Source organism: Semicossyphus pulcher, unplaced genomic scaffold, assembly GCF_022749685.1.
Source record: "Semicossyphus pulcher isolate SPU_LCO1_2020_fin unplaced genomic scaffold, fSemPul1.0.p SCAF_15, whole genome shotgun sequence".
Taxonomy (NCBI): domain Eukaryota; kingdom Metazoa; phylum Chordata; class Actinopteri; order Labriformes; family Labridae; genus Semicossyphus; species Semicossyphus pulcher.
In genome coordinates this window covers 17,020,337-17,045,417 of record NW_027211659.1, presented here as the reverse complement: position 1 = coordinate 17,045,417, position 25,081 = coordinate 17,020,337, and the positions used below count along the sequence as shown (strand labels likewise).

The 25,081-nt window shown below is 40.2% G+C and overlaps 1 protein-coding gene across 1 annotated transcript in view; it reads left to right on the top strand.

Moving 5' to 3' along the window:
- The window catches only part of LOC138592452 (E3 ubiquitin-protein ligase SH3RF3-like), a 113,609-nt gene extending 89,265 nt beyond the window's left edge, over positions 1-24,344 (top strand). The window contains exons 6-10 of the mRNA XM_069663265.1: positions 1,912-2,082; positions 5,715-6,001; positions 11,623-11,936; positions 21,074-21,447; positions 23,217-24,344. Coding sequence (XP_069519366.1) covers positions 1,912-2,082; positions 5,715-6,001; positions 11,623-11,936; positions 21,074-21,447; positions 23,217-23,385 — 1,315 coding nt within the window. The 3' untranslated portion in view covers positions 23,386-24,344. The remainder of the gene's footprint in view (positions 1-1,911; positions 2,083-5,714; positions 6,002-11,622; positions 11,937-21,073; positions 21,448-23,216) is intronic.
- The last annotated feature ends 737 nt before the right edge of the window (positions 24,345-25,081 follow it).

The window sequence follows — 25,081 nt, the reverse complement described above, 5'->3', positions numbered from 1 at the left end:
ACCTCTGCCGAGAGCTCATTCTACGCCACTACAGTCAAAAGTGTGCAAAACGAGACAACGCAAGCAGAGAAATAGAGACAGATAATGCCAACAAACGACAGCACCCACAACAACTTTAACACAAAGCATACACAAGAATAAAAACAAAAATAAGTTTTATCTAGTGAAGCCCGTCTGGCCAAACAGAAATGTGACTACTGTGAAAACTAGAGTCAACATTGGCAGGGCATGCAAATCCTGGAGACCTTCGATTGCTTTTGGGGATCAAAACAGACCCACAACGTATTGTTGTCATAGACAAAACCTGCGTGCAGCGTTTTTTCCCTCACAGCACAAGTGCTTCATCCCAGCTCTCTCCAGCCGCTCTGCCCTGCCTGGATAATGTTCACTGATGCTTGTGATGATTTGCTGGTTTGCCGGCGTAATTTGCCGTTTGGTTATGAAGAACAATGCTGGAGTCATGCAGTGTATTTATGTTAGAGCTAGTTGGCTATCCTTAGCATACTCGCTAACGTTATGACGACCAAAATACTATCTGAGTGTGTATGTCAGTTATCTAGCTTGACAAATAACTTCGCCAGCTTACATGACAAATAGTGTTGATTTTGGACAACAGTAAATGATGTAGCGGAACAAAGCAAATGTGTATAGCTACCAATTGTTTTCTATTAGCCGATATCGTTGCATTATCTTCCTAGGCTAAGGTTAGCCAGCTAGCTGTAAGCTTGCAACAAGCAAACGTTGTCTTGTCTGCTATTGCAGACGATTTGTCAGTTAGGTTGACTGCAATTCCCTCAACAACCGACCGTGTCGCTAGGAATAAGGATTTTCTGAAAGTTACATATAGCACCTTTAATGTGCACCTTTCAAGTTATTGGCACTCTTATATTGCACCTTATATTGTACCATATCGTAAACCTTAGACCTCATACCATACTGTCTTATCTCATCCTGCATACCATTTCACTTTATCGCATAACTGTCACTTACTCCTACTTGTATAACAGCTGTATATACCTCGCATTTTTATTTTTTATTATTTTATCTTTTCCTATTTTTATACTGTATTTAGTTACTTGCTATTTTGTCTTTGTACTGCTGCAACACCCAAATTTCCCCCTGGGGATCTATAAAGTATTATCTTATCTTAGCTTTATTTTGGTATAAAAGTATAACTCAATGTGTCAAGTGGAAGAGAGTCTTGCAAAAAGAAAACATTTAATTAATTTTAGACAAACTACAGATTTCTCACAAGGACTCATATTTATAGTTGCTACCTCCCCCCTCTTTCCCATCACATTTTATAAGAAGCTGACGTAAACAGGCATAAAACCCAGGAAACGGTATCTGGTGGGAGGACCAACCTGCACAGTTTCTCCCTTTTGACCCAACAAAGATCTTATTGTAGATCAAAAGTTGTTTGATGGTCTAATAAAGGAGATGTGGAGCATCAACAGTGTGTAGGCTGATATCCCTCGGTTCTCTGCTCTGTACATCTCAACTAAAAATAAGATGTGTAAAATGTACACTTCTGAAGAGTCTTTTTGTGGTGGAAAAATCCTGAAATCAGATGAGATCATTCCAACTGTTCCTGACAACTATAATAGGAAAGTGTCATGAATATTCCTCAGCCATTTTCTTTATACTAGCGAAGCAATTTGTCTTCTGACTCCAGTAAAAGGCAGTAAATTTGTAATTCCCTCCTCCTTTTAAACACTGACAGAAACTTCATTCATTTGCATTGTGCATTTGTAACAGCTTTGCTTTGACTTTGCATAATACATTTAGGGGTAATCCACATTGGAGATAATTGGTATGTGCTGAGCAGTTTCTAGAAATTTCCCGCAGACTTGCAATGATCTTATTATTCAAGTCATTTTTTCATGCTGTCTGTTTCTTTTGTTCCCCTAGATATCTCGCTCTGTACGCCTACAAGCCCCAGAAGGCTGACGAGCTTGAACTTAGGAAAGGGGAGATGTATCGTGTGACAGAGAAGTGTCAAGACGGCTGGTTCAAAGGCACTTCGCTGAGAACGGCCGCCTCCGGTGTCTTCCCAGGAAACTACGTCACCCCGGTGTCCAGGTCAGTGAGATCAGCGTTGGCACAAGGAAATGTGTCATCTCAGCTTTAGATGAGAGCAGGTAGCAGTCATGTAAGCTTGATAGTAGCTTAATGAAACCATACAGTGAGACCATGGTATAAGCACAGGGCACCCAAGTTTGATCACTTCGACAACTTTGTGTCCTTTCAAAGTATTCTCCTGCCTCGAAATGTATCCCTACCTGTGGGAAACGTTCTGTAAATGTAATAACTCCATCCTGGTGAGAGGGCTGATTGGTCTGCAGAGGGCATCAGGCAGCAGGAGAGTTTAAGCATTTATGTCATTTTTAAAGGCAATTTTGTGAACAAAGCAGAGCAATACAATCAGACTAAGGCGTCTAATTGTGTCCTCACACAAAGGCGGTGGCAGCGCTAACACAGTCGTTGCAATTTACATTGTAATTTTTGGGGTAATTTCCTGCCTCCAACTGAACCTGAATACAGATCAGATGGTGCAGCGCAAGTTTTTTTACTTGTTTGTAACTGCGTGGAATGTAACTGCGTATTTTAAGTGTTAAAAGTGACTCAAAAATGCACCCAAAAAGCAGATTCAGCTTCTGCCCCACACTTTTCCCACTCTATCTGGTTTCTGCTTTCATCTTTGGCCACAAAAACTACCAAAATTATGTGATACCACCAGTAAATGTACCAGATATATTCTGGGAAGCTCCTACCTTGGAAGAACTAGTGAGTTGCTGTGAACAAAAACAGTCTTTTTATGTGTTAAAGTAATAATCTTGAAGATTTTTATTTAAATACATTTATGTTAAGTCACTATCTATCGTCGAATGCACAACAATGGTGATTGAGCCGATGGCCCATTGATGAAAGCCTTTGCATTTGCAGTTTATAGTATTATTATAGACAGGGTGTCAGTGGGGACTTTTGCCGAAAAAATCACAAGCGGTGCCCAGTTAGTGACACGTTTTCCATCAGCCAGCAGTGGTTGGTCTGCCAGAGAGGGTAGGCGGAGCTAAGCGGCTGTTTTTACAGTCTCTGCAAGTGTTGCGGGTAAACAGTAATCTACTATGGCTGAACAAACAAAGAAAAGATCAATGACGACGGATACAACTTCAAAAATAAGTGAAAATCCAAAGAAAAAGAAACAAATTTGACGTTCAGATGAAGGCAAACAGGCTAAACAGGAAAGCGACCGTCAGCGAGGAAAATTAAGAGTTACAACCGGAGCCAACCGTGAACGTCACACATGCAACACTATCTGGATATCTGGGAAGTGTGCTCCCGCAATTACCGTTTATTGCCGCTAAAGAGAATGAAACTGAGATCTTCAAGATTACAACTTTAAATTGAAAAACCTTGTAAAGCTAGTTTAAACCAACCCAACCCTTTTAGAAAACTTGGATTTCTATTTTATTTTATGTTTTGTTTTAGTAAGTAATTTTCACTTATTTGACTGATTGGAATACAAACTGGGGAAACTGATTTTAAGCAACAACTCAAACTATTACATATTTCTAATTCGGTCTATATACAATGTAAAATTTAAAGAAAAGCCAATACTAACTCAAGCTTATACCAACTCTGTCATTGTAATAATTGCCTACCACATACTCAGTGTCATCATCATCATCATCATCATCATAATTCCTATTACTGTTTTTACTGTTACTTTTGGCATCCTGAATACTGTTACTCATGGCTGTAAAAACACATAAAACAAAAAAACAACTGTGCTGGAATCATATTTGGAAATTTAATTACCCTCATTATTCCTGTATGTGTGAAAACATTTGCAGTGGCTGTTCATCTAATCAGTATTCTGCTCACACAAAGAAAAAGGAAGAGAGGAAGAAAAGCAGAGGAGAATTTTAACAATAGCATAAATGAGGGAGAGAAAGATAATGAGAAGATGAAGAGAAAGATATGCTTCCTTCTGAATAAACAGAGAACGGGTAAGAAAGACCAAAAAATAAGACAAAAATATTCAATGGGGTGGAGGAGGAAAAAGGTGAAGAAGGGAGAAAAAGGGAGGAATATGGGAAGAAATTGAAATAAAAGATAATTGAAAGGGAAATCGGCAGAGTGTGGAGGAGGAAGAAGGTAGCAGGGAATACAAAAGAAAAGGGAAATGATACAAAGAAATGGAACAGCTTCAAAAACAGCAGGTGTCCCTCTCCAGTGGATATGAATGGCTGCTTCACATTCTGCAGTTATGCAATCCGAGCGGGCGAGAGAGAGGGAGAGAGAGCGGGATGGGCGAGTAATCAAATGAGAGGCAATTTGTTATTTTTACGCGAGCATACTCCATCCTTCTCCCTTCTTCCCTCCCTCACCCCTTACCTCTCCCCCCATCCTTTGTCTGCAGTGCAGCTTAGAAATTTCTCAGAATGATAATGAGAGGCTGCCAAAGATGCACACTCGCGCGCGCACACACACACACACACACACACACACAGACTATAGTTAGACCAATACAGATGGCCAAATAGGCTTGTCATTTATGTGGAAATGCAGTTTAAATATTTACATATAGCCAGATTATTATTATTGTCAATACAAATTTATAATATGAAGATTTAATCAGACTCCATATAAGAAGTATAACAACATGAAGGCGATTTTCTCCACTTATTAAATGATATGAAGTCTTAAAAATTACTGATAGAGGCCGAGAATATCTGTACGCTGTACATGCCACAAGAGGTCCACGTGTTAAACCCACAACAGAAAAAGGTCAAATTAGAATATGTGTGCTTTGTCAGAAGAGGACCTAAAAGAGAAGGATCTGTGAATGGCTTCACTGTTTCTATTGCTACACACACACACACACACACACACACACACACAAACAAAAAGTCATAACTCTGTATGTGCGTGACAGGAAGTCAATGGGCAGCCATAAGAGTGTGAATACCATCAAGTCAATAATGTTCAGCTCACTGTTCTGCCATTCAGCACTCTGCAGACAGAAACTTGAGCCGCCCGCAGCCTCGTATATGTTACAGTGGGACACGGTGTCGTGCTGATCCACAGACCAGATAATAGCAGTGGAATCACTCACTTTGATGGAAGATAATAGCACCGTGTGCAGCTCCTGCTCTGCTATTATAGACTAAATACCGCCTTTAACATTTTGTACTAGTAAAGACAAAGATGCTACGAGCTCTGTGAGGCTTTTCTGAGGCACAGCGTTTCTTTGAGCTACATGCTAATATGATGTAAACATTTGAAGGCAGGTATAATGAAAACCATGTTCAAAAAGATAATTAAGTTTGTTAGCATGTTAACATTTGCTTATTTGCCATGGAATATTATAATGGTTGTAAGTATTTAGCTGCACATGAAAATCAAAGTTATTGCAGTTCATCCTGATGGGCACATGAGTGTCTATACCAAATGTCCTTTCATGTATTTAAAGGCCATTGAGATATTTCGGTCTAAAACACAGTGGTGGACAGACATTGCCATCAATAGAGCACCACTGCACCACTATCTGGGCTTAAAAAAATACGTATTGGTCTCCTGGATGTCCACTGTTGCTATAGTAAGATACATATGATTAGTATAGCCATATAAAAAATCAATAAATGTAATTGAATCACTTGAAATATTCACTGACAAGCCAGTACCTCTCTCCCCTCTCTCTCCTGCAGGGCTCCCTTTGGAGTCAGTTCTTCACGGGGCTCATGTTTGTCCAGTCCAGTGGGTGGAGGAGGAGGAAGTGGATGCAGTCAGGTGGGGAATAAAATCTCCGACCCCTCGTCCCCAGGGTCTCCTGGGCCCTCCTCATCCCGACCCTCCACCCCGCTGATAAACTCAGCCAACTCTGTTAACTCCGCCAGTCCTGCCTCCTCGCCGCAAACTGCCGCGGCCCAGCTGAAGAACTGCCTGCGCTCCAGTCAGCATACAGTTAACCAGGCACGCACCTCAATGCAGCTGGGTAAGCAGAAACACTCGATCACACGCACTGTACGCATAATGGGTTTTAATCATTAAGCATTTTACACTGGATTCATTAAACATTCAGAACCGCCTGTTTTTTTTTTTTGTTCCATTTTTAACAGTTTATTGATCAATCCCAATCACATGTTCACTGATTATCATACATTAGCATAATGGCACAGCTCCGCCAAAGCATTTAAGTAAAAGATTTATAGCCTCCCTGACCAAAGTGGCACTCAAGAAAGAATGTGTGAAAGGAGAGGTGAATCCTGCTGCTTCTCTGCAGAGAAATATTGAGCAAATTAAAAGAAAGTGTATAAAACACATGGAGATGTGTAGGTCTCTGGTACTTTTCCAACTTCATGCTGCAATATCACGCCCTGCAGAGGACTGTTCACCAGCCTACAGGCTTAAAGAAGCAGAGTCATGATCATCTGGAACCATGCAGAATTGGAGCCCTTTAGTCTCCGATTAAAAAATAACTGAATATTGATCCGCCTTTATTTCAAGTAGCCCCTTCACCATGTTAAAATATGCAGGCATATGCACACAGCAGCCTCTTTAACCTCCAGTTTCCTCAATGCTGTTAGACGTGTGTAAAAATAAATAAAAAAGAGCTACAAAGAGTTGGATGACGAAACAAATAAAAGAGACGAGTGCCTGTTAGTTGCAGTCACATGCTGCCTACAGTCAAAGTTTATCAGTCTGTTCTATAGTGACATTGTGACAGGGTAAAAGAACATTAAAATTGCATGAGATTGTTGAGCAACTTATATATTATGGGTAACTTCAGGCAATAAAAAACAGATCACAGTAGGCATTCCAGTTTGCTTCAAACTGCTGGATTGAGTTGATATAGTGTCAGGTCTTTGTGCCGGCGTTAACCTGGAAAACCATTTCTTTAGGAACCTACTTTGTTCATGGGGACACTGTCTGTGTCAAGGTTTGGGTTTTAACAAAAAGGGAGGAGGACCCAGATGCAGACTTCAGTATTTTAATAAACAAATATTCAAATTAAAAAGGCAGAACAGAGAGTCTTTAAAAATTAAAATTTAAAAGGCAGAGCAAAAAGGTGTACTGTGTTCAAAATGCCATACTATACTAGCATTATGCACTGATTTGGCCAAAATGTAGTATGTAGTATGCAGTATGCAAACAAAATATTGATCATATTGATTTGGAAAAAATCTCCAGTATGCATCTGACCAGTCTACCTCGCCTACTGTTTCCCACAATGCAAAGCGCTGGAACGTCACAGCAGCAGTTGAAATCCCAGACAGCAGCAGCATTCCAGCAGAAGGGGGCGCTATAGCTATTTAAGCAGCAGTTTTTGTTGACTTCCGCCTGGCGTAGCATACTGCAAAATTAATTTGAAAAGCTCCCCCATACTACATACTACTGCTGAACGCAGTATGCAGTATATAGTACGTAGTATATATAGTATGTAGTATATAGTACGGCATTTCGAACACAGCCAATATACACTGAGGGGAACCAGTGAAAGGTGAGAGTAATCAAATACAGGTGAAAACAATAAGGACGGGGCACACATTCACAAAGGTGGGAAAAGAAATAAAGGAAGTTTAACATGACATGACATACATGGGGCAAGAACTACAAAATAAAACAGGAAATTATCTAAACAATGATTTACAAATGAAATGCATAACTAAACAATGAAAACCCATGAAAATATCATTGTGTGCTCAAGCAATTATGTTTTCCTTAAATGAACTACTTTTCCATATGTCAGCAGCGGAAGTCTGCATAGATATTACAGTAATCTAGTTTTTGAATTGAATAATTGACGCTATGGATGAAGGCAACTGCTGCATTTGAAATTATTAAAAGCATTTGACATATTTACTTCAAAATTCCTTCAGGCAAACAAAAACATTTTGTGCTTTTTATATTACAAAGCTAAAAGTTAAACAGTCGAATATGGGGTTCCCCAGGGATCTATTTTAGGATAACTCTTCTTCTTAATGTACATTAATGATTATGTGAATAACTGTACCCTATTCTACACAAGATGTATTCACACAGAAATCTACAGAACTGCAATATAAGGCAATATTGCCTCGGGGTCAGTATTGATGATTTTTTTTTAACTTTAAGGGCCATATAGGTTAATTGTCCAAAATGTTGCTTTCTCTTTTAAATTGAGGGTTTTTCTTCGTATCTTTCTTCCAATACCAATCCTTGAGCCCCATATAAAATGACTGCAATGTCATATGGTGCAATGCCCTTCCTTTTATATTTGGACCTACAGATTTTACATGAAGTAATACTTTCCATTTCATTGCCCAAGGTAAATGTTTCCTCTGACCCTCTTTTCAACAGCTAAAGTCTCCAGAAGCTCACAGAGAGTTATATATTTCACAATGCTTGTTTAACGCGTAATGTGTTACATGCTAAACAACAATCCTTGTGACCTTGTAGTGATTCACGTTCTATGCGTACATACTGTGTAATACTTAATATAAATGGATATATATGGATAAAGCCACTTCTAAAGGGTTAAAAGACTAGAATTAAAATGTACAAGGTTCAGTTTGTCACTACTGATTTATGTAAAAGCCAATATACTCATATCCTTAATAACAGGGGATTTCTGAAGTAGTTTAGGTTAAGGTTGTACTTTCAATATGTCCATATTTATTGTACCTTACCTAATTAACCAATGTCTAGACTTGGTAGAATACATGTCTGGGTCTTAGTTAGTTGGTCTTGGGTGTTATGAAGGTTGTGAATGTTATTTTTTATTCATGCCCTTTATCTACTGTAGACAATATTTTAGTAAACATATATTTTAAATAGCATATTGTTAGTTCCTGTGCCCCTATAGTGGAGCTTTAGGTAGCTTATCAGGGTGTCCCATTTCAGATATATCCATTACATGTCATATGATTGTACTTGTAATTTAACTGAACCTGCTGGATTTTCTTCCAGGCTTCTTGCCTTTGTAAGATGGGAGATTGAGTACAGAGCTGATAGGAAGTGAAAGGAGCGATATAAAGGATGACATGCAATGCAGACTTGGACTTTGCAATTATATTGTCAGCGTGTTAAACCCCTTTGGGCCCCCAGGACTGTCCTAACCTGCCTGTCTTTTCACTGTTGGGACAAAACACATACAAAATAGATTTAAAAAAAAGCAAACCCATCACAGACAGAAACCAGAGGGCTGATGTATTCTTGCTGTGAGGTGACGTACACATCCACACTCTTATTTCCCATCTGCACTGTATGAACCCACAGAATCATCAGTGAACATAAGCCACTAATGCAGAACAGTTACCAGAATAAACTGTAAGTCACAGGAGAATAACATACATACATTATAGCTCTAAGAGCTCTGTTCACCCAGCAATAGTGTTTCTGCCTGCTATGCACACACACACACACACACACACACACACACAATTCACACAGACACACACACACACACACCTGTTTCTGTGCAAGGTCTAGATCGTATCAGCCTTGTTCTGCACTCAGAGTCTATTCATCTCTCTAGCATCCCTTCTATCTTTCCCTTTGCACCTTTTCTTTCTCCCTGTGAGAAAATAATGGTGAAGGTTTCTTTTGGGAGGCTGTAGAGTACACACTGTGAGAACACTGCCAAGAAAAACACACAAATATGCACGCGGACATGTGCTCTCCCACGTACATATACACACAAGAGAGCACGCAGGCTCCCAAACACACAGCCGAATGACATCACTGTGCTTTTTGTTTTATGGAGGCGTAATGACAGAGCTTCATGCCTCTCTCGCGTTCCTTTTCTGTTTTTCTCTCCCTCTCGTACTCTCTCTCTTACTCTCCCACACACACACACACACACAAACAGACACACATCTGGTCTCCATTACAAAATAAAGTATGTGCATAGTTCTGCCGTTTAGTGGTTTCCTCACATGACCAGCGCGCCTCTCTATGGATTTCTGCCTGAGTACTGCAGTGTGGAAGAGCAGGTGGCTAGCAACCCTGTGTGTGTTTGTGTATGTGCATGCACATGCCTGTTTGCTTGTGTGGGTGTGTATTTTTGTGTACTTTTATCCTCTAGAGCTCCAAATGTCCTCATACAAATTAAAGGCTGAGAAAAGTGCTCCAAACTCAGGACATCTCAGCTAGGGGTGGGCGATATGACCTGAATTTTAAAGCACAGTATTTTTTTTGCTTTTTGCGGTAACTGTATTTTATCGTGCTATTACAAATAAAAGGGGTCAATGTAAGGGAAAATATCTTAGCAAAGAAAAAAGGAATTTTTAAAGAAACAAATGTGTTCATCGGTGCAAAATAGGAATGAAAATGAGGTAAAGGCCTGGCCTTCATGTGGCCAACTATATTGGTGAGCAACCAGGTCTGAGCAATAAAGAATATTTGGGGGAAGTAATCTAAGACTTTCATCTGCATATCCTCTCTCAGCCCTGTTTTGTCCTCTTCTGATATCTGAATATTTGAATGTAGTAGATGGAGGACTGACAGGAAATTATGCGGATAAATACAGTGTTTTCATATACATAGGCCAATAAGCAATTAACAATATACTTGTTATTATTTGGGTCTTTTAAGTCTATTTTCTTCTAACAAAACAAAATGTTGTTAATTAGCGTGATCAGCCCCATGACAGTAACTTTTTGAAACGAAAGCTTACTGTCTCCTACTTTCTATCAGCACACACACAACTATAGCCACAGTGTTAATGTGCACCAGGATGAGGTGGCGCTAATAACAGGAATACGCACTTATAGCCACCTCACGTAACTGCCTGTCTGCCTCAATTATCCCGCAGGCACATCTGGGACAGCAGCAGCGTCGTGCATAGGTTTACAGTTTACAGAACAGGTGACACAGTCTCTGCATGCACAGCGGTCAGTTCACTCTGTGCACTAATGCGATATCAGATGGACTTTTCCTGTTTTTCTATGTGTTGGAAACACTGCTATGTTACATGGGTCATCAGTGTGGGAAATAAATCTCCCTCATGTTGTGCACTATTACTGAAAGGTGTGTGTTTATCCCGCTAATGACAGTACTGCAAAATCTATGTTGAGACAGTATTGAAATCGGTGTGCTGCCCACCACTTATCTCAGCCAGTTTTCATTTCTAAAAGGGGGAGGGATTAGTTTGGTGCTTAAAGGTTTTGTGCAGACATAGAAGATTCTTTAACTTCAACTTTTAAATAAAGACAGACAAACATAGTTGCATTTTGCCTTTTGCAGCATAGTACAAATGGAATCACAGTAAGTTGGCGCAAAAGGAGAGGCCAACTGATATGGGATTCTTAAAACCAATACTTACCAATACTTACTAATACCAATATCAGTCATTATCATTAGGCAGCTAATATGGTGAATTTTGGACCTAAAATATTAACTTTCGTATGCAGATTGTGCAGAGATATTATGCTGTTGTTCAATTTGTGTTTTTGAAAGTGAATTTAATTTATAAAGGCCATTTAACTGTACATGCAGAAGCAAGTTACTGAGTAAAATCATGACTGATTCCCCAGATATTGCCATGTTTCCCCTTGGGACATTTTGATTAATGGCTACACCTGTTTGAAGTCTCTCACAACTATACTAACACACGTGTGTTTGTGTCTGTTTTAGTCCACAGTCCTCCTGCTGGAAGCCCAGAGCGCCCCACATCAGCCATCTCCCCCCTGCGCCCTCAGAGTTCCTCCCCCTCGCGCTGCTCCGGTCAATCGAGTCGCCCACTCTCCATGGTGTCTCCAGGACCAAGCTTGGGGCCCTCACCCCTCTCTTCCCCCGCCTCGCGACCCCTCCTCCCCCTCTCCTCACCTCTCTCCTGTCTCACGCCTCCTAATGTGTCAGCTGTGCTCCTCAATGGAGAGCCAGGAAGTCCCCTGCAGCCACCATCGCCGGGTCCCTCCCAGGGCATCCTTGCACCCAAAGTAGAGAAGGTGAGCCCCATCCTCATAAATAATTACAAATGCACATTTCCACTCAGAGTCCAATATTATTTGCCTGTTTTAAGATATGCACCAACATTCAACAGTAAACACAGTAAAACATCTGCCATGGGAATAGATATCAGCACTTTTCTCCTAAAGAATAATTGGATGTCTTGCTGTACAATTCAACTTCTATTGTTTTCTCCACATGCATAATGAAGAGCTGAATACAGTTACTTCATATTTAATTAACAGAGGGGATTAGAGGATATCACTTGCCCGAGTACAGCAAGACGAGACAGACTGAGGGGAAACTTGTTCCAGTAAATGAAAATCCAACTCCATGATCACAAATAAGTCTTTGAATTCAAATTTATGCAACCTGTTGTAAAATGTGAGAGAGAATGTTTTCTATAATGACCACCTGATACAGCATAAACCATACTGTACATATACATAAAGACGAACAGTCAGGACAACAGCCAATTTAAGCCAATGAAAAACATGCACATAAATGTCTTCTGGCTTGGGCTAACAATTATTTTCATAATGGTTTGAAGAAGTAAATATTTTCTTGATTAAGGGGGTTATCATTTAGTCTATAAAATGTCTACACATGGTCAGATACGCCAATTCACACCCTTTTTTAAATTTTTGCAAAAACAATGTGATAAACGATGAATCAATTTAATAAAATATTAATCAATTTGATAAACAATGAATCAATTTGATAAACATTTAATCAATTCAATATACAATTAATCAATTTGATATACAATAAATCAATTTGATAAACGATTAATCAATTTGATAAACGATTAGTCAATTTGATAAACGATTAATCAATTTGATAAACGATTAGTCAATTTGATAAATGATTAGTCAATTTGATAAACGATTAATCAATTTGATAAACAATTAATCTGATAAATGATTAATCAGTTTGATAAACAATTAATCAATTAGATAAACAATTAATCAATTTGATAAACGATTAATCAATTATCTCAATTGTTTTTAAATTTTCTGTCAGTTGACTGAGAAATTGAGAAATTCTGTCGATTAAATCAGACCTTCATTGTTGATGATCTGGTCAAGCAGCTGTTTTGTTATAGCAGGGAGTTCGAGGAGGCAAACCAAATTTTACATGTGTGTTTAAATCTACACCACTATTATCAGAACACAGTCCCTCTTGTTTCAGACCAGGCTGATAATAGTAGGAAGAAGAAATAACACGATTCCACTTCCTTTGTCCCCTGAGGAAGTGTCATCCTGTAAATAAAACTTAGCTAATATATTTTATAAAACCACGTCATGTGAATAAAGGTGTTTTGTCCTCCAGATTCCACATGGCTTTATGAATATAAAATCTGCTGTGTTTTTCTGTATCTGCATATGTGCGTGTGATGTCCTCTTCTACCCAAGTGTCGCTCATGCAGGCGACAGGCACAAATACTGAATGCCGTCCGGTATGTCGTGGGATCTGCGGTGTTAAAGCTGTGGATGTTGAATCGGCCCGCAGTGACAGTGAAGGATGGCTCCGAAAACTTGCATCTGTCTCAGCTCCATTTGTTTCACTGTTGGCACCACTGTCACACACACACACAGAAAGACACACAGACATACACACACACTGGAATATTATGCTTTTCTTTCTCCTGCTTTTTTTGACAGTGGTAGGAGATGGATTTGGATCCACAACTCCAGTAAAATTTGCAGAACTTTATGGAGTAAAAGTATTCAGTTAAGTGTAAAAGTCCTGCATTCAACTCCTACTTAATGAAACGTATAGTTCGCACATATGTTTAGTAGCTTAAAGAGATCGCAGAACTTTCACATCTTTACAAAGAAACAAACTGGTTCACACATTTAATGCTAAAGGTGACCATCCGAACCATGAGGATCACCAAGGGGAATGTGTAGGTGCACTGCATATTGGTGACTATGGTGACCATCCAAGCCGAATTGTAAGGCCTTTCTTCCCCTTTGGCCATTATCAGTGGAATGATGATCTGGATCTGATAAATCTAGCAATAATTAATATTCATCTGGCGCCAATGATGAACCAAGCAACGCCGAATGATGATCTGGAGCAGAGGCTAAACCGAGCAGTAATGCAGCTGCTGGAAGAACACTCTGACGCCGAGGATTCTGACTTGGAGGGCTCTTACGTGGATGAAACCAACATGGAGGACTCTGATGAAGACAACAGGATTGCGGAGCAGATTCTCCTTGTCCCTGCAGGGTCCAAGAAGAGAGCGAGGGAGGACAATGAGTATGAGGAGGAGATAAGAAAGATCAGATGCTTGGCATGTAACTGGGACTTGGTGTTTAGAAACAACAACAGCCCAAACCCACCGGACCAGAATGTTGCTGAGACCAACAACCATCCCGACGAATAAGCCGCTGACGATCCCCTACCTGGAGCATCCAGGAAGAGGGACCGAGAAGATGATGCAGATGAGGAGGAAAGCAAAAGGTTTAGATGGGACTGGTCTGAGTTTGACATTGATGATGACAGTGATGAGGAAAGTGAGGAGGAAAGTGATGACGCTGACCATGAGTAAGCGACATCACCCCATCCCCAGAAACTGTCTTTACACCAATGACAGAAATCACCTTTCCTGTACCTCACGTCCCTTTCCAACATTAACCCCTCATCCTACATTAACCGCCATCAACCAGCCATCACTCGAATCTCAACACCCATCAACTGATCATCCTGGAGGGGGGGTCTAGCTTTAAATATGGCTGCTTAAGGGCATATTTAAAGCTAGATCCTCCTCTTTGGGTGTCAGTCTTCCCCTGCCTGTGTGGTTTACTGCGGGTGCTCTGGGTTATTTTCCACAACACAAAGATATGATAAATAGGTTAATTGGCAACTTCCTATTTCAAAATGTAAATAAAAAATAATAACTTGACTTGCTGATTCATTATCTTTACTTTCGAAAGAAACGAGAAACGAGAGTGTGATAATATTTTGCTAAGATGATTAAATATCATCTCTAAAAACAGTATTGTCCAATTGTAAGTGTGTGTTGTCACATGTCAGACCTGACATGGATGGATATGAAAAAGGATGTCTGCCTGTTCTTAGATAAACACCACTTCTCCCACATAAAAGTGAGACCCACAGAAAGAAGAGACACAAAATGACTCAGAATGATGCGGCTGCATCTTTTGTACTCATTTGCGACTCTTTGATGTCATAACTTCAGCTGAAATGACTTAGTTAAATTCTGATCTGACAAAACAGGTAACTATCAGTGCATGTAAGGGAGTGTGTATGTGTGCTTGTCTGTAAGAAGGGGAGGGATGGCTGGGTTGTGTTGTCATCAATAGTCTACAGTTGCTTGTTGACATCATTACCACAGGACAGCTGACAGCAGCTACCAGGCCTCAGAGAGAGACAGAGACAGAGAGAGGTGGACCACATATTTAAGTCTCTTTATCTTTCTCTCTCTCTCTCTCTCTCGTCTTTCTCTTTCTGTCCCTGTGTGACTCATAGTGAACAAAATCTTTCCTGAACAAACACACTGAAACACAAACTTTGAAGAGTTAACTTTGTGGCCTCACACAGTGGGACAGCTAATCTATGGCTATCGCTGACAAACAGCTCATTGACTATGGAACAGCAGGCAGCGGCCTTGTTAACATCATCGCACTCAAAGATGGCTTGAATTCATATTCAAGATAATGACTCACATATTGAATATATCTTATAAAAGTTGGAACAACATAGTTTACTTACTGTCATTCAGTTGATAAGTAAATTTATTGATTAAACAGGCCGTTCATGTCATTATTTTATCTCTCCCTGCTCACATTTGAAGTCGTTTTTCGATCAAATAACCATTGTACTAAGTCCGGCCCTACCCAGCCTACATCAGCTACTTTTTATATCTGGATTTGGCTGTAGTTGCAGCATCCTTTTATGATCTCCTTTCTGTTTAAGAGCTTTTATGCAAGAACGATATTTCAATTCTGGAGGAAAACTAGAATACATCTCGGGTTTTCAGGCAGGGTAGCTCAATATATCATTAAACAAAGCTGAGTTTTGGCATGAAATGATCAACTACTGTCATTCTGAGTCCCAAAACACTACATCATCACATTTTCCCTTCCAAACACGTCCATCCTAAGCCTCATTCACATCACACATCATCTTCGTTGCTTTGGGCTTGGCAGACCAGAAGCATCAGGTCTGGAGTCGGGGTGGTGGTGCGGCTGCACAGTCGGTCTTTGTTACAGGGGAAGTGATGAAGCAGCTATGGTAACTGTCTGGCAGACACAGTTTGGGTAATCTCTGTTCGACACACTGTCACACTGTCAACAGTGCAGCCAGCATTGCAGACACATATCATGATGGACATTGAGATGTGGTTTTAGACAGTTTGCAGGAACTATGCGCTTGCAGGGCAACTGCCAACTAAACAAGTGTCAGTATCACTTGGAGTATTTCAGGTCCGTAGAGCTCTCAAAATGTGTTGAAAAAATAAAGTTTCATGCTTTTTATTTATTTTGGGGGGGTGGGGGGGGCTCTTTCCCTTTATTTGATAGGACAGCTGAAGAGAGACAGGAAATGTGCAGAGTAGAGAGTGGGGGATGACACGCACCAAATGATTAGCAGACTGGGAGTCAAGCCTGCGATTAGTGCATCGAGGACTGTAGCCTTTTTCTTTTTCATTTTTTGTTCAAAGTGTTTGTATTCGTTTTTGAAGTTTTCAAAAGACAATTAAAAATACAGTTTGACAGATTGCAGTTTTTACCAAGCTCCCATCCTAAATGTAACCCTGATCAATACTATTACAAAGGTTCCATATACAGTAACATGTCAACACAAACAAAAACAAAAACAACAAAACTGCAAAAAAAAATTCAGAAAAATGTACAGAAATAAACTTACAGATTAAAAAATAAAATAAAAATAACATTTAAAAAAGAGATTTAAAAAACAAAGAGGAGGAGGGGTTATACATTTGAGATGTCCAAGGCATCCATCTTTTCCATACATTGAAAGTTGGAGGGAGCCTGTCTTTCCATCTAAGTAGTATCAGTCTCCTAACCAGGAGCGTAGCGTAGCAAAGGCTATCATGCTGTTACTGCCTACCTTTAAAGCTATTAAAGAGTTTATACAGCATGTTTTATATCCACCATACACCATACCATACTTTTACTTTACGCTTTATTTTTTAGTTTCATTTTTGCATATATACTGCATATATAGTTTTCTTTTTTACATGTATTAATTGCAAATATAGTTTTATATTTTCTTATTGATTAGCTTAAACGTCTGTTGACACCCTATCATGTAGCAGGCTTTGTCCCCATTTTCATCTTGGATTTTTCTTCTTTTTCTTTCACATATTTTACCTTAAAAGCATCCAAAGAGTGTTGAGCGTGGGTGAGTAAATGAGAGTAATTATGTTGGTGGGTGGACAGAAAAACTGGCGTCCTGAGCATCTTTCCTCTCAACCCAGAGCAATCTTAACACCCCTGCTCTTACTCAGAAAGGTGAAGTTCCACAGCCGCATTAATAGTGAACTCACTAGTGGTACTGGATACTTCCTGGATGTGATTGTCAAGTTATACGTCCGTGCATGTTTTTGTATTTCAATGACAAAAAACTTCCACACATCCACACACAAGAATAAATACTATTCATGCATAAACCAGTGTGTATTTGGAACAGAGAAGAGAAAACACTAATGGTACAGTAATGTTCAGCATCCTGCCAGTGTGCTTCAGAGCAAGGCACTCCTAATGCTAAGTCTCATCATGAACTCTCATCATAGATTAAATAGTGAGTGTACGGGGCCATCTTGTGGTTCATTTTGAAACAGCAGCACTTGACAACTCAGGCACACACACAGGCGAGCACGCACACTCACAGGAGGCAGATTAAGCCTTTAAGCCTGCAGATGAAAGAGGAGAGGGAGTGATTATTCACTTTTTTTCTGCCTCTTTCAGTCCCACCTCCCTTCTTCCTTCTGTCTTTCTCCATCCGTCTGTTCTCTCCATCCCTCCACTATCTTACATTCCTCCATCTTTTCTCTCTCTTTGTTTCTGCCCTCCGCTTTACCTCTTTCCCTTTCTGAGTACCTCTTCTCCTCCCTCTTTATCCCTCTATTTCTCCCCTTCTATTCATGTTTGTTTTCTTCTCCATTTTCTCCTCCCTGTCCATCATTAGAATTCAAACAAGCTTTGTTTGCATGGCAGGAAGAGAAGCAGTGGAAGATTTTATGTGTGTGTATTTTCAGTGCCAGAGCATTATTAGATTTATGTAAACCTGAGTTATGTTTTGGGAAACAAAAACCAAAAGTCTACACATCCCTACACCCTGTGAGACATAATGAAGTATTGGTATTCAGGGAGATGCATGTCTCTTAAGCACTGGTGTTTGGCATGCAGGAGCAATTAATGCTGTTTGTTTCTATAGACGCTCTGCTGACTCAAGTTTTTACAGCTTTTCTTGCTTTGTAAGCACTTTTTTCTGTACTGTCCCACATCCATGCTAACTGGTCATTAGGAGGGTGTATTGTTATTGTGTCCTTATTTGAATCATTGGATTTTTATCAGATACTGCAGCAGTATTTTGTCAGTGGCTGTGTTAAGTCTCTCAAACGGGCAATAGAATTTTGATTGTGTAACTTAGAGTGGTTCCTGAAAATGAGTGTCATTTTCAAAATTCAAAATGAGTCTATTTTCTGCAATTAATAAATAAATAGAAAAATAATGGCTGCAATAATCCATACAAATGTGTGTTACAGCCCAAAACCAACCTACTTATTCTGGGCTTTTTCTTCACGAAAACTTCCTGCAGTCTTGTGTTTTCTGTTTTCCCGAGTTCTGGAAGTTTCCCTGTCGGATCCTCACTTTGATCAGCTCCATGTTTACTGACAGCTTCTGCTTTTACAGCAGACATGGAGCTCAGGCAGGTTTGCTTTAAGCCTGGTGCTGTAGTCGGCAGTATTACGGAGCCATCTGCAAAGGCTTGCATATTCGCTGTGACAGCCGGGTCTACCTACCACAGGGGCCATCAGCAGCATCGGCTGTCAGCAGAAAAACAAGTGATAAAGAAATAGATATATCTAAGATTCAAAAATATATTGTAGAAGAGAATATTGTAGAACAGTGTGTACTGTTGTGACTGTCCCAAGATAAGCTCTCAGGGTTGAATACAGATCCGTCCTGTGGCAGATTTGATAACCGACATTAAGATGCATCATTCAAACTCTCGGATGCTCATGATTGTATCCTATATTTTTTTCAAGTTCACAAGGCTGGCACTTACACAAGCACTTTTGTTTTACACAAAGAAACCATTATGGACTTCAGACATCAGCATCTAAATTGAAAAACTATGATACACTTAAATAAATTAGGTAAATTCTACTTGACATTTTCATTAGATTACACAACTAATCACTGAATAAAATGAGTAATTATAACTGTTGATTGTAGCCTGTAGCTAGAATGGGATTTTTCATGTAATTAGCATGTCTTTGTACTGTGGGAAGAAGCTGGAGTACCTGGAGGGAACCACGCATGCACAAGAAGAACATGCAAACTCCACACAGAAAGGCCCCCTATGTCCAAACTTGGACTCAAAGTAGGAACCTTCTAGCTGTGAGGCAACAGCGCTAACCACTGCACCACCGGGCAGCCTTTTGGGAGCTCAAGATGCTCAAATAGAAATAAATTATAATCAGCAACATTAGCCTGCTCGTGTTAACTTACACATTCAGGAAAGTCATCTTAAACATGTATAGATGTCCTCCACTCTTTCTGCTGCTTTGTATTTTCTTTCTAAAAGCATCTTCTTCTCTCTGCTGCTGTCCTGACTCTCTTTTATCCTTATTTACATAAATGCGCAAGCATTTTTTTTAGAGAAAAACAGGGTTCATTCTGAGTTTTCCATTTTCTGTTTTTAGCTTTCATGTTTGCGACCCCGTGCTGTTGCTATAACGACTGTCCATCACAGTGGTGCAAAGACAGTGTCTTAATGGAAACTGAATGTAAAAGATGCTGGATTCCAGCAGCCCACATACAGCAGAAACAGATGGCTGAGGCAGAGACGGTGCTGACATGGCGGCTTCATGCATCCACAAAAAAATGTAATTATGCTCAGGCATGCTCGGTATTGATCCACGTCTTCATGTCTGAGACTTTAGAATCATGCCAGGCAGCAGACGACACAAAGCTGTTTTGTCCTCCTGGAGTCACACTCGAGTCACACTGAATGGAAGGTGCTGTGCGGCCCTTCTATTATGAAACATGAATCGAAAGAATGTGGAAGTGTCTTTACAGGTGCCATTAACAAACGCTCTCTCTGTGATCAATAATTTATTCTCACGAGCAGCACACTGTATGCAGGTGTATTCAGCCTGGATGATCGTTACTCACCACTTTGTCTGGTAAAAACACATTGTGACAGAGCAGCCATTCATACTATGAACCTTCTGTTAAACCGGGTTATTAGAGTAATAACTGCTCCTATAATTCCTCCTTTCTGAGGCGCAAGTGAAAGATAGACGGGAGAAGAATCAAGTGTCTTCTTTGTCAGTCTGATGTAATGGTTGACCTCCAGCTGCTTGTTGTGCTCAATAACACAAGTGGCAAATCAATGTTCCTAAGCTAAGCTAATAATTAGCAAACAGATATTGGAGTGGTATCGATCTTATTGTCCAACTCTTTCAAAGAAAGCAGGTATGAGTCCTAATTTCAAACTCTTCTTCTTTAAATAGTAAAAGGAGAACCTTGCTGAGCCACCTTGCTGAACTGCCTGGTCTCTAATGAAACAAATGTGCTTGTAATACCACTTTTATTCCATGTGTTAGATGGTCTGCGGAAAATACTTGTTTTGTCCATAAAATTGCAGTTTGTGATGAATGTGTAGGGTGTGCATTTGTGCTTTTTTATGTTTAGAGAAGAAAAAGACAATTTTCTAAAGCGGCTGTGTTTACACAGACTCCACTTTTATTACCATTTTGTCACATTTCAAGATAAGCCTTATGAAACTCATATTTCTGTATATCTAACCAGCATCTTTCTCTTCTTCCTCCCCCTCTTTGCCCTCCATCTCCTCTCTCTCTCCTCCTTCCTCATTTCTCCTTATCGTCTCCCCTCCCTTTGTCCGTCCTCAGAAGGAGAGAAAAGCAGCAGGTTTATTAAAGCTCCTGTCGGGGGCGGCAGCCAAGAAGAAACCTCGTTCACCCCCCTCCTCCCCGCCCACCCACGACCCCTCAATGGCTGGTCACTGCGCTGTGGCCACCGACCCTGCCCACCATCCTCACCACCATCATCACCACGCCCGCTCAGGTTCCTGTCCCATGGCGTCTCAGGGGCGAGCGGGCTCCTGTCCAATCGAGAGCGAGATGGCGGGAGCCATCGGACTGGAGCCTCTGCACAGGAAGTCCGGTTCTCTGGACACCAACTTCCCCTTGTCGCCCCCGCCTGCACGAACCGGCAACCCTCTGATGGTCCTCCGGCCTGAACCTAAACCCCTGTCCAGAGAGAGGTGGGCACACATACTCATACATTAAGACTGACATAAGACAAAGAAAAACACAGTGCACAAATTCAGTATATACAAACATTAGAGTAAAGCAGACACACACATCCAAACACAGGTAAATGCATTTTGAATAAGTATCAAATACTGCTCTTATAAAAAATGCCATTTTAGAAGTTACCTGGCTACCTTGGTGCAAAACCTCACCAGGACTGTAGTTTCTGAACGCAGGTGTCAAAGTGATGGGCAATGCATACAAAACAAAACCTGATATAGTAGGCTATCTTATATTTTTGTATTTGTTATTTGTTATTGTATGACCATGGAACAATTAGTCACTTTTTGCAATAAACATGACGCCTAAGTTTTACATTTTGTTACCATTTTGTATCACAGGTTTACTGTCAAAGCTACATTTCCAAAGTAGGTCTTTCTCCCAATAATGCTTATAACCTTAAAGTGATAATCTCGAAGATTTTCATTTAAATAAATGTCTGTTAAGTCACTATACGAATGAGGTAACACAATGGTGATTGAGCCTATGGCCCACTGATGAAAGCCTTTGCATTTGCAGTATTACAGACTGGGTGTCTGGCGAAATTCATGGAAAAAAATCGTAGTTAGTGACGCGTTTTAGGCAGAGCTAAGCGGCTGCTTTTCCAGCTTCTGCAAGTGTTGCGAGTAAACAGTAATCTACTATGGCTGAACAAACAAAGAAAAGATCGATGACTACAGATACAACTTCAAAAAAAAGGGGAAAATCCAAAGAAAAAGAAACAAATTTGACGCTCAGATGAAGGCAAACAGTCTCAAAAGGAAAGCGACCGCCAGTGAGGAAATTCAAGAGTTACAATTGGAGCCATCCATGGACGTCTGGTTATCTGGGACGTATGCTCCCGCAATTACCTTTAGTCACGATGGTAGGTGCTGCCAAATAGAACAAAACTGAGAACTTTGAGACTATATCTTTAAGTTTTACATTTTGTAATAATTCTGTATCACATGTTCATTGTCAAAGCTATGCCTCTAAAGTAGCTTCCCCATCACTGGCAGCGTGTTCTTTATCCTTTGACAGTTTTTCTCAAATTTAAGATTTAATTAAGTTGTTTTTTTAAACATTACAAGAAATCTTTCTGCCAATAATGCTTATAACATTAAATAAGTTGATAGCACCATACATATCCTTGTTGGAGATTAATCTGGGAATTGATCTCATACACATACACACACACACACACACACAAACACACACACGATCATGTCCCTCAGAGAAAACCTGTTAAATTGCAGATTTACACATGTCACTTTGACACATTCCATCTGTGTCAAAGTGACATGGATGAGGATGAGCATGTATCACCCTGGCAGCAGGATGCTGATGTACTGGAAGCACTGGGCACACACCAAACCACGCACACTGCACCTTCTATGATTGGGCGTAACAGTGAGAGACAGAGCAGAGAGGGAAAGCAAACTTGTCTTATTATTATTTGGTTAATGAGAAAACTACAACTTATCAAAGTGGAAGCAGTCACACTAAGAATTGTTAAGAAATTAATGTTCACATGAGCTGTTATTTCAAATATAAAACATTTAATGACTTTCAACAACTTGTTTCTCGGGGGTTTGTCAAAAGGGAAATGGAGAACAAAAAGGAAATAACTAAATGATGTAGGAAAGGCAGACCGAGGGAACATGTGACCTGGTATCCGCACAGGTTAATTGCTGTTTCTCACACCCGATCTATGTGTTATAACTGTCTCTGCATGTGGCAGGTATCGTGTGGTGGTGCCCTACCCGCCCCAGAGCGAGGCGGAGATCGAGCTGCGGGAGGGGGACGTGGTGTTTGTCCATAAGAAGAGGGAAGACGGCTGGTACAAAGGCACCCTGCAGAGGACGGGACAGACCGGCCTGTTCCCAAGCAGCTTCGTCGAGAGCTTCTGAACTGGAGAGAGTTGAAAGAAGAACATACACTGCTCCTGTTTCTGAGACACCCACTCACAAAAACTTCAAAGCGACATACAAACACGAAGGATGGACCGACATCGGTTTCCCAGAATTTCATTTCCAGACTAAAGTCAAGCATTTACCTTTTAGAAGATACTAACCGTGAGAGTTTCACATGATGAAGGAAATGTGTTTTTAGGAGTTCCCCCAAACAATCTGGAAAAAAAATTGAGGTATGAAAATGATCAAATTAAAAGCTAATGAACACTGAAACAAAACATTATTAATCACAACTATCTTCTGAAACCCATATCGGTCCAACCAAATTCACACACAGACACCGAAAGGAAAGCTAGCCCCGGCCTCGACCAGCCACACAGGAAGCAGGGCTGCTTCTCTCGTCAGAGGGGCTTCATCGGACTCGCGACGTGACTACTGAAGGCTCAAAGAGCACAGAAAGACGAACCTGCCTCCCAGCTCTCCTCCTTGGCATCATCCACCAGCAAACACTAGCACAAAAAGCATCAGCTCTGCTTTCCACTGAGACCTCAGAACCTGAATTCGGGTGCTTTTCTTGGTTTGAAAGGTGAAGATTTATGACCAGGTGATGAGGGAAGTTATGAGTCTACACTACAGGATCATTGTAGGCACATCTCTGCGTCTAGTTTGTGACAACAAGCACATGTGTTTCTGAACCCAGTATGTGTTAATAACAGTGCATGTAGCATTATTATGTTTTTATATGTTGGAATAGATGTTTGTGTTGTCCCAAACTAGTCATGCTGTGATGATCTTTCACAGGACTTTTAATTTGAAAGCAGATTAAATTAGGTGATTCATTTTTCTATTTATATATCTTACAGAAATTTATACAATTTTTTAACTTAAATTTGTTCTTTATAGTCCCCCAGAGCTGGAGTGAACTGCTTAAACTGGCTTTCTGAATGTAGGAAGAAGTGAAATATTATGCCAAAACTCTTTGCGACAAACAAGCGATTTGTATTCATAAAGATGTTTTTGGTTATCTATAGGATTTTAGAGACAAATAATGCACTTGGTAATATTTGATACAACTTGCCAATATATCTACATAAACAGTATTTTACACACTTATTTATATGACAAAGGGGATTTCCGTTGCTACTTGTCAGATTTTTCAGTTTCAAACGTGTTTTCTTAATGCCGGCAAAATCTAGCCTTTTAATTTGAAAAGTTAAAATCCTGAACAAACCAACAAAAAATGTAGTTACTGAAGCGTTTGCCCCTTGGAGATTTCCTATCAGAAATACAATGAATTCTGTCACAATGATTGCTAACAGTAATACCTGTTACTCAGCCTTTTTTTGTCTGACTGCAGCAATATTGTGAAACCAAATGTGTGCATATACAATGCTCATGAAAGAATGTACGCCGGAGAGGTCAGAAGGCAGGGATACCAGTTTTTCATCGCACAACTGCCAACCTTTTGACAACAACTTTTCCTCTGATCTTGTCGACCTTTAATGAGTATTTTTGTACGGCTTCAGTGAGTGTTACAGTCAGTGTGCTTCGTGAATCTCTTCGTCCTGAGTGTGGATCCAGGCTTGTCTAGTTTACATGCAGCCACAACCATCTACCTTTTATCCTTCTTTCTGGAGATAGAAGCACAGAGAAACTCAGAGATTGTCTGTGTTTATGTGTGTGTGTGCGTGTG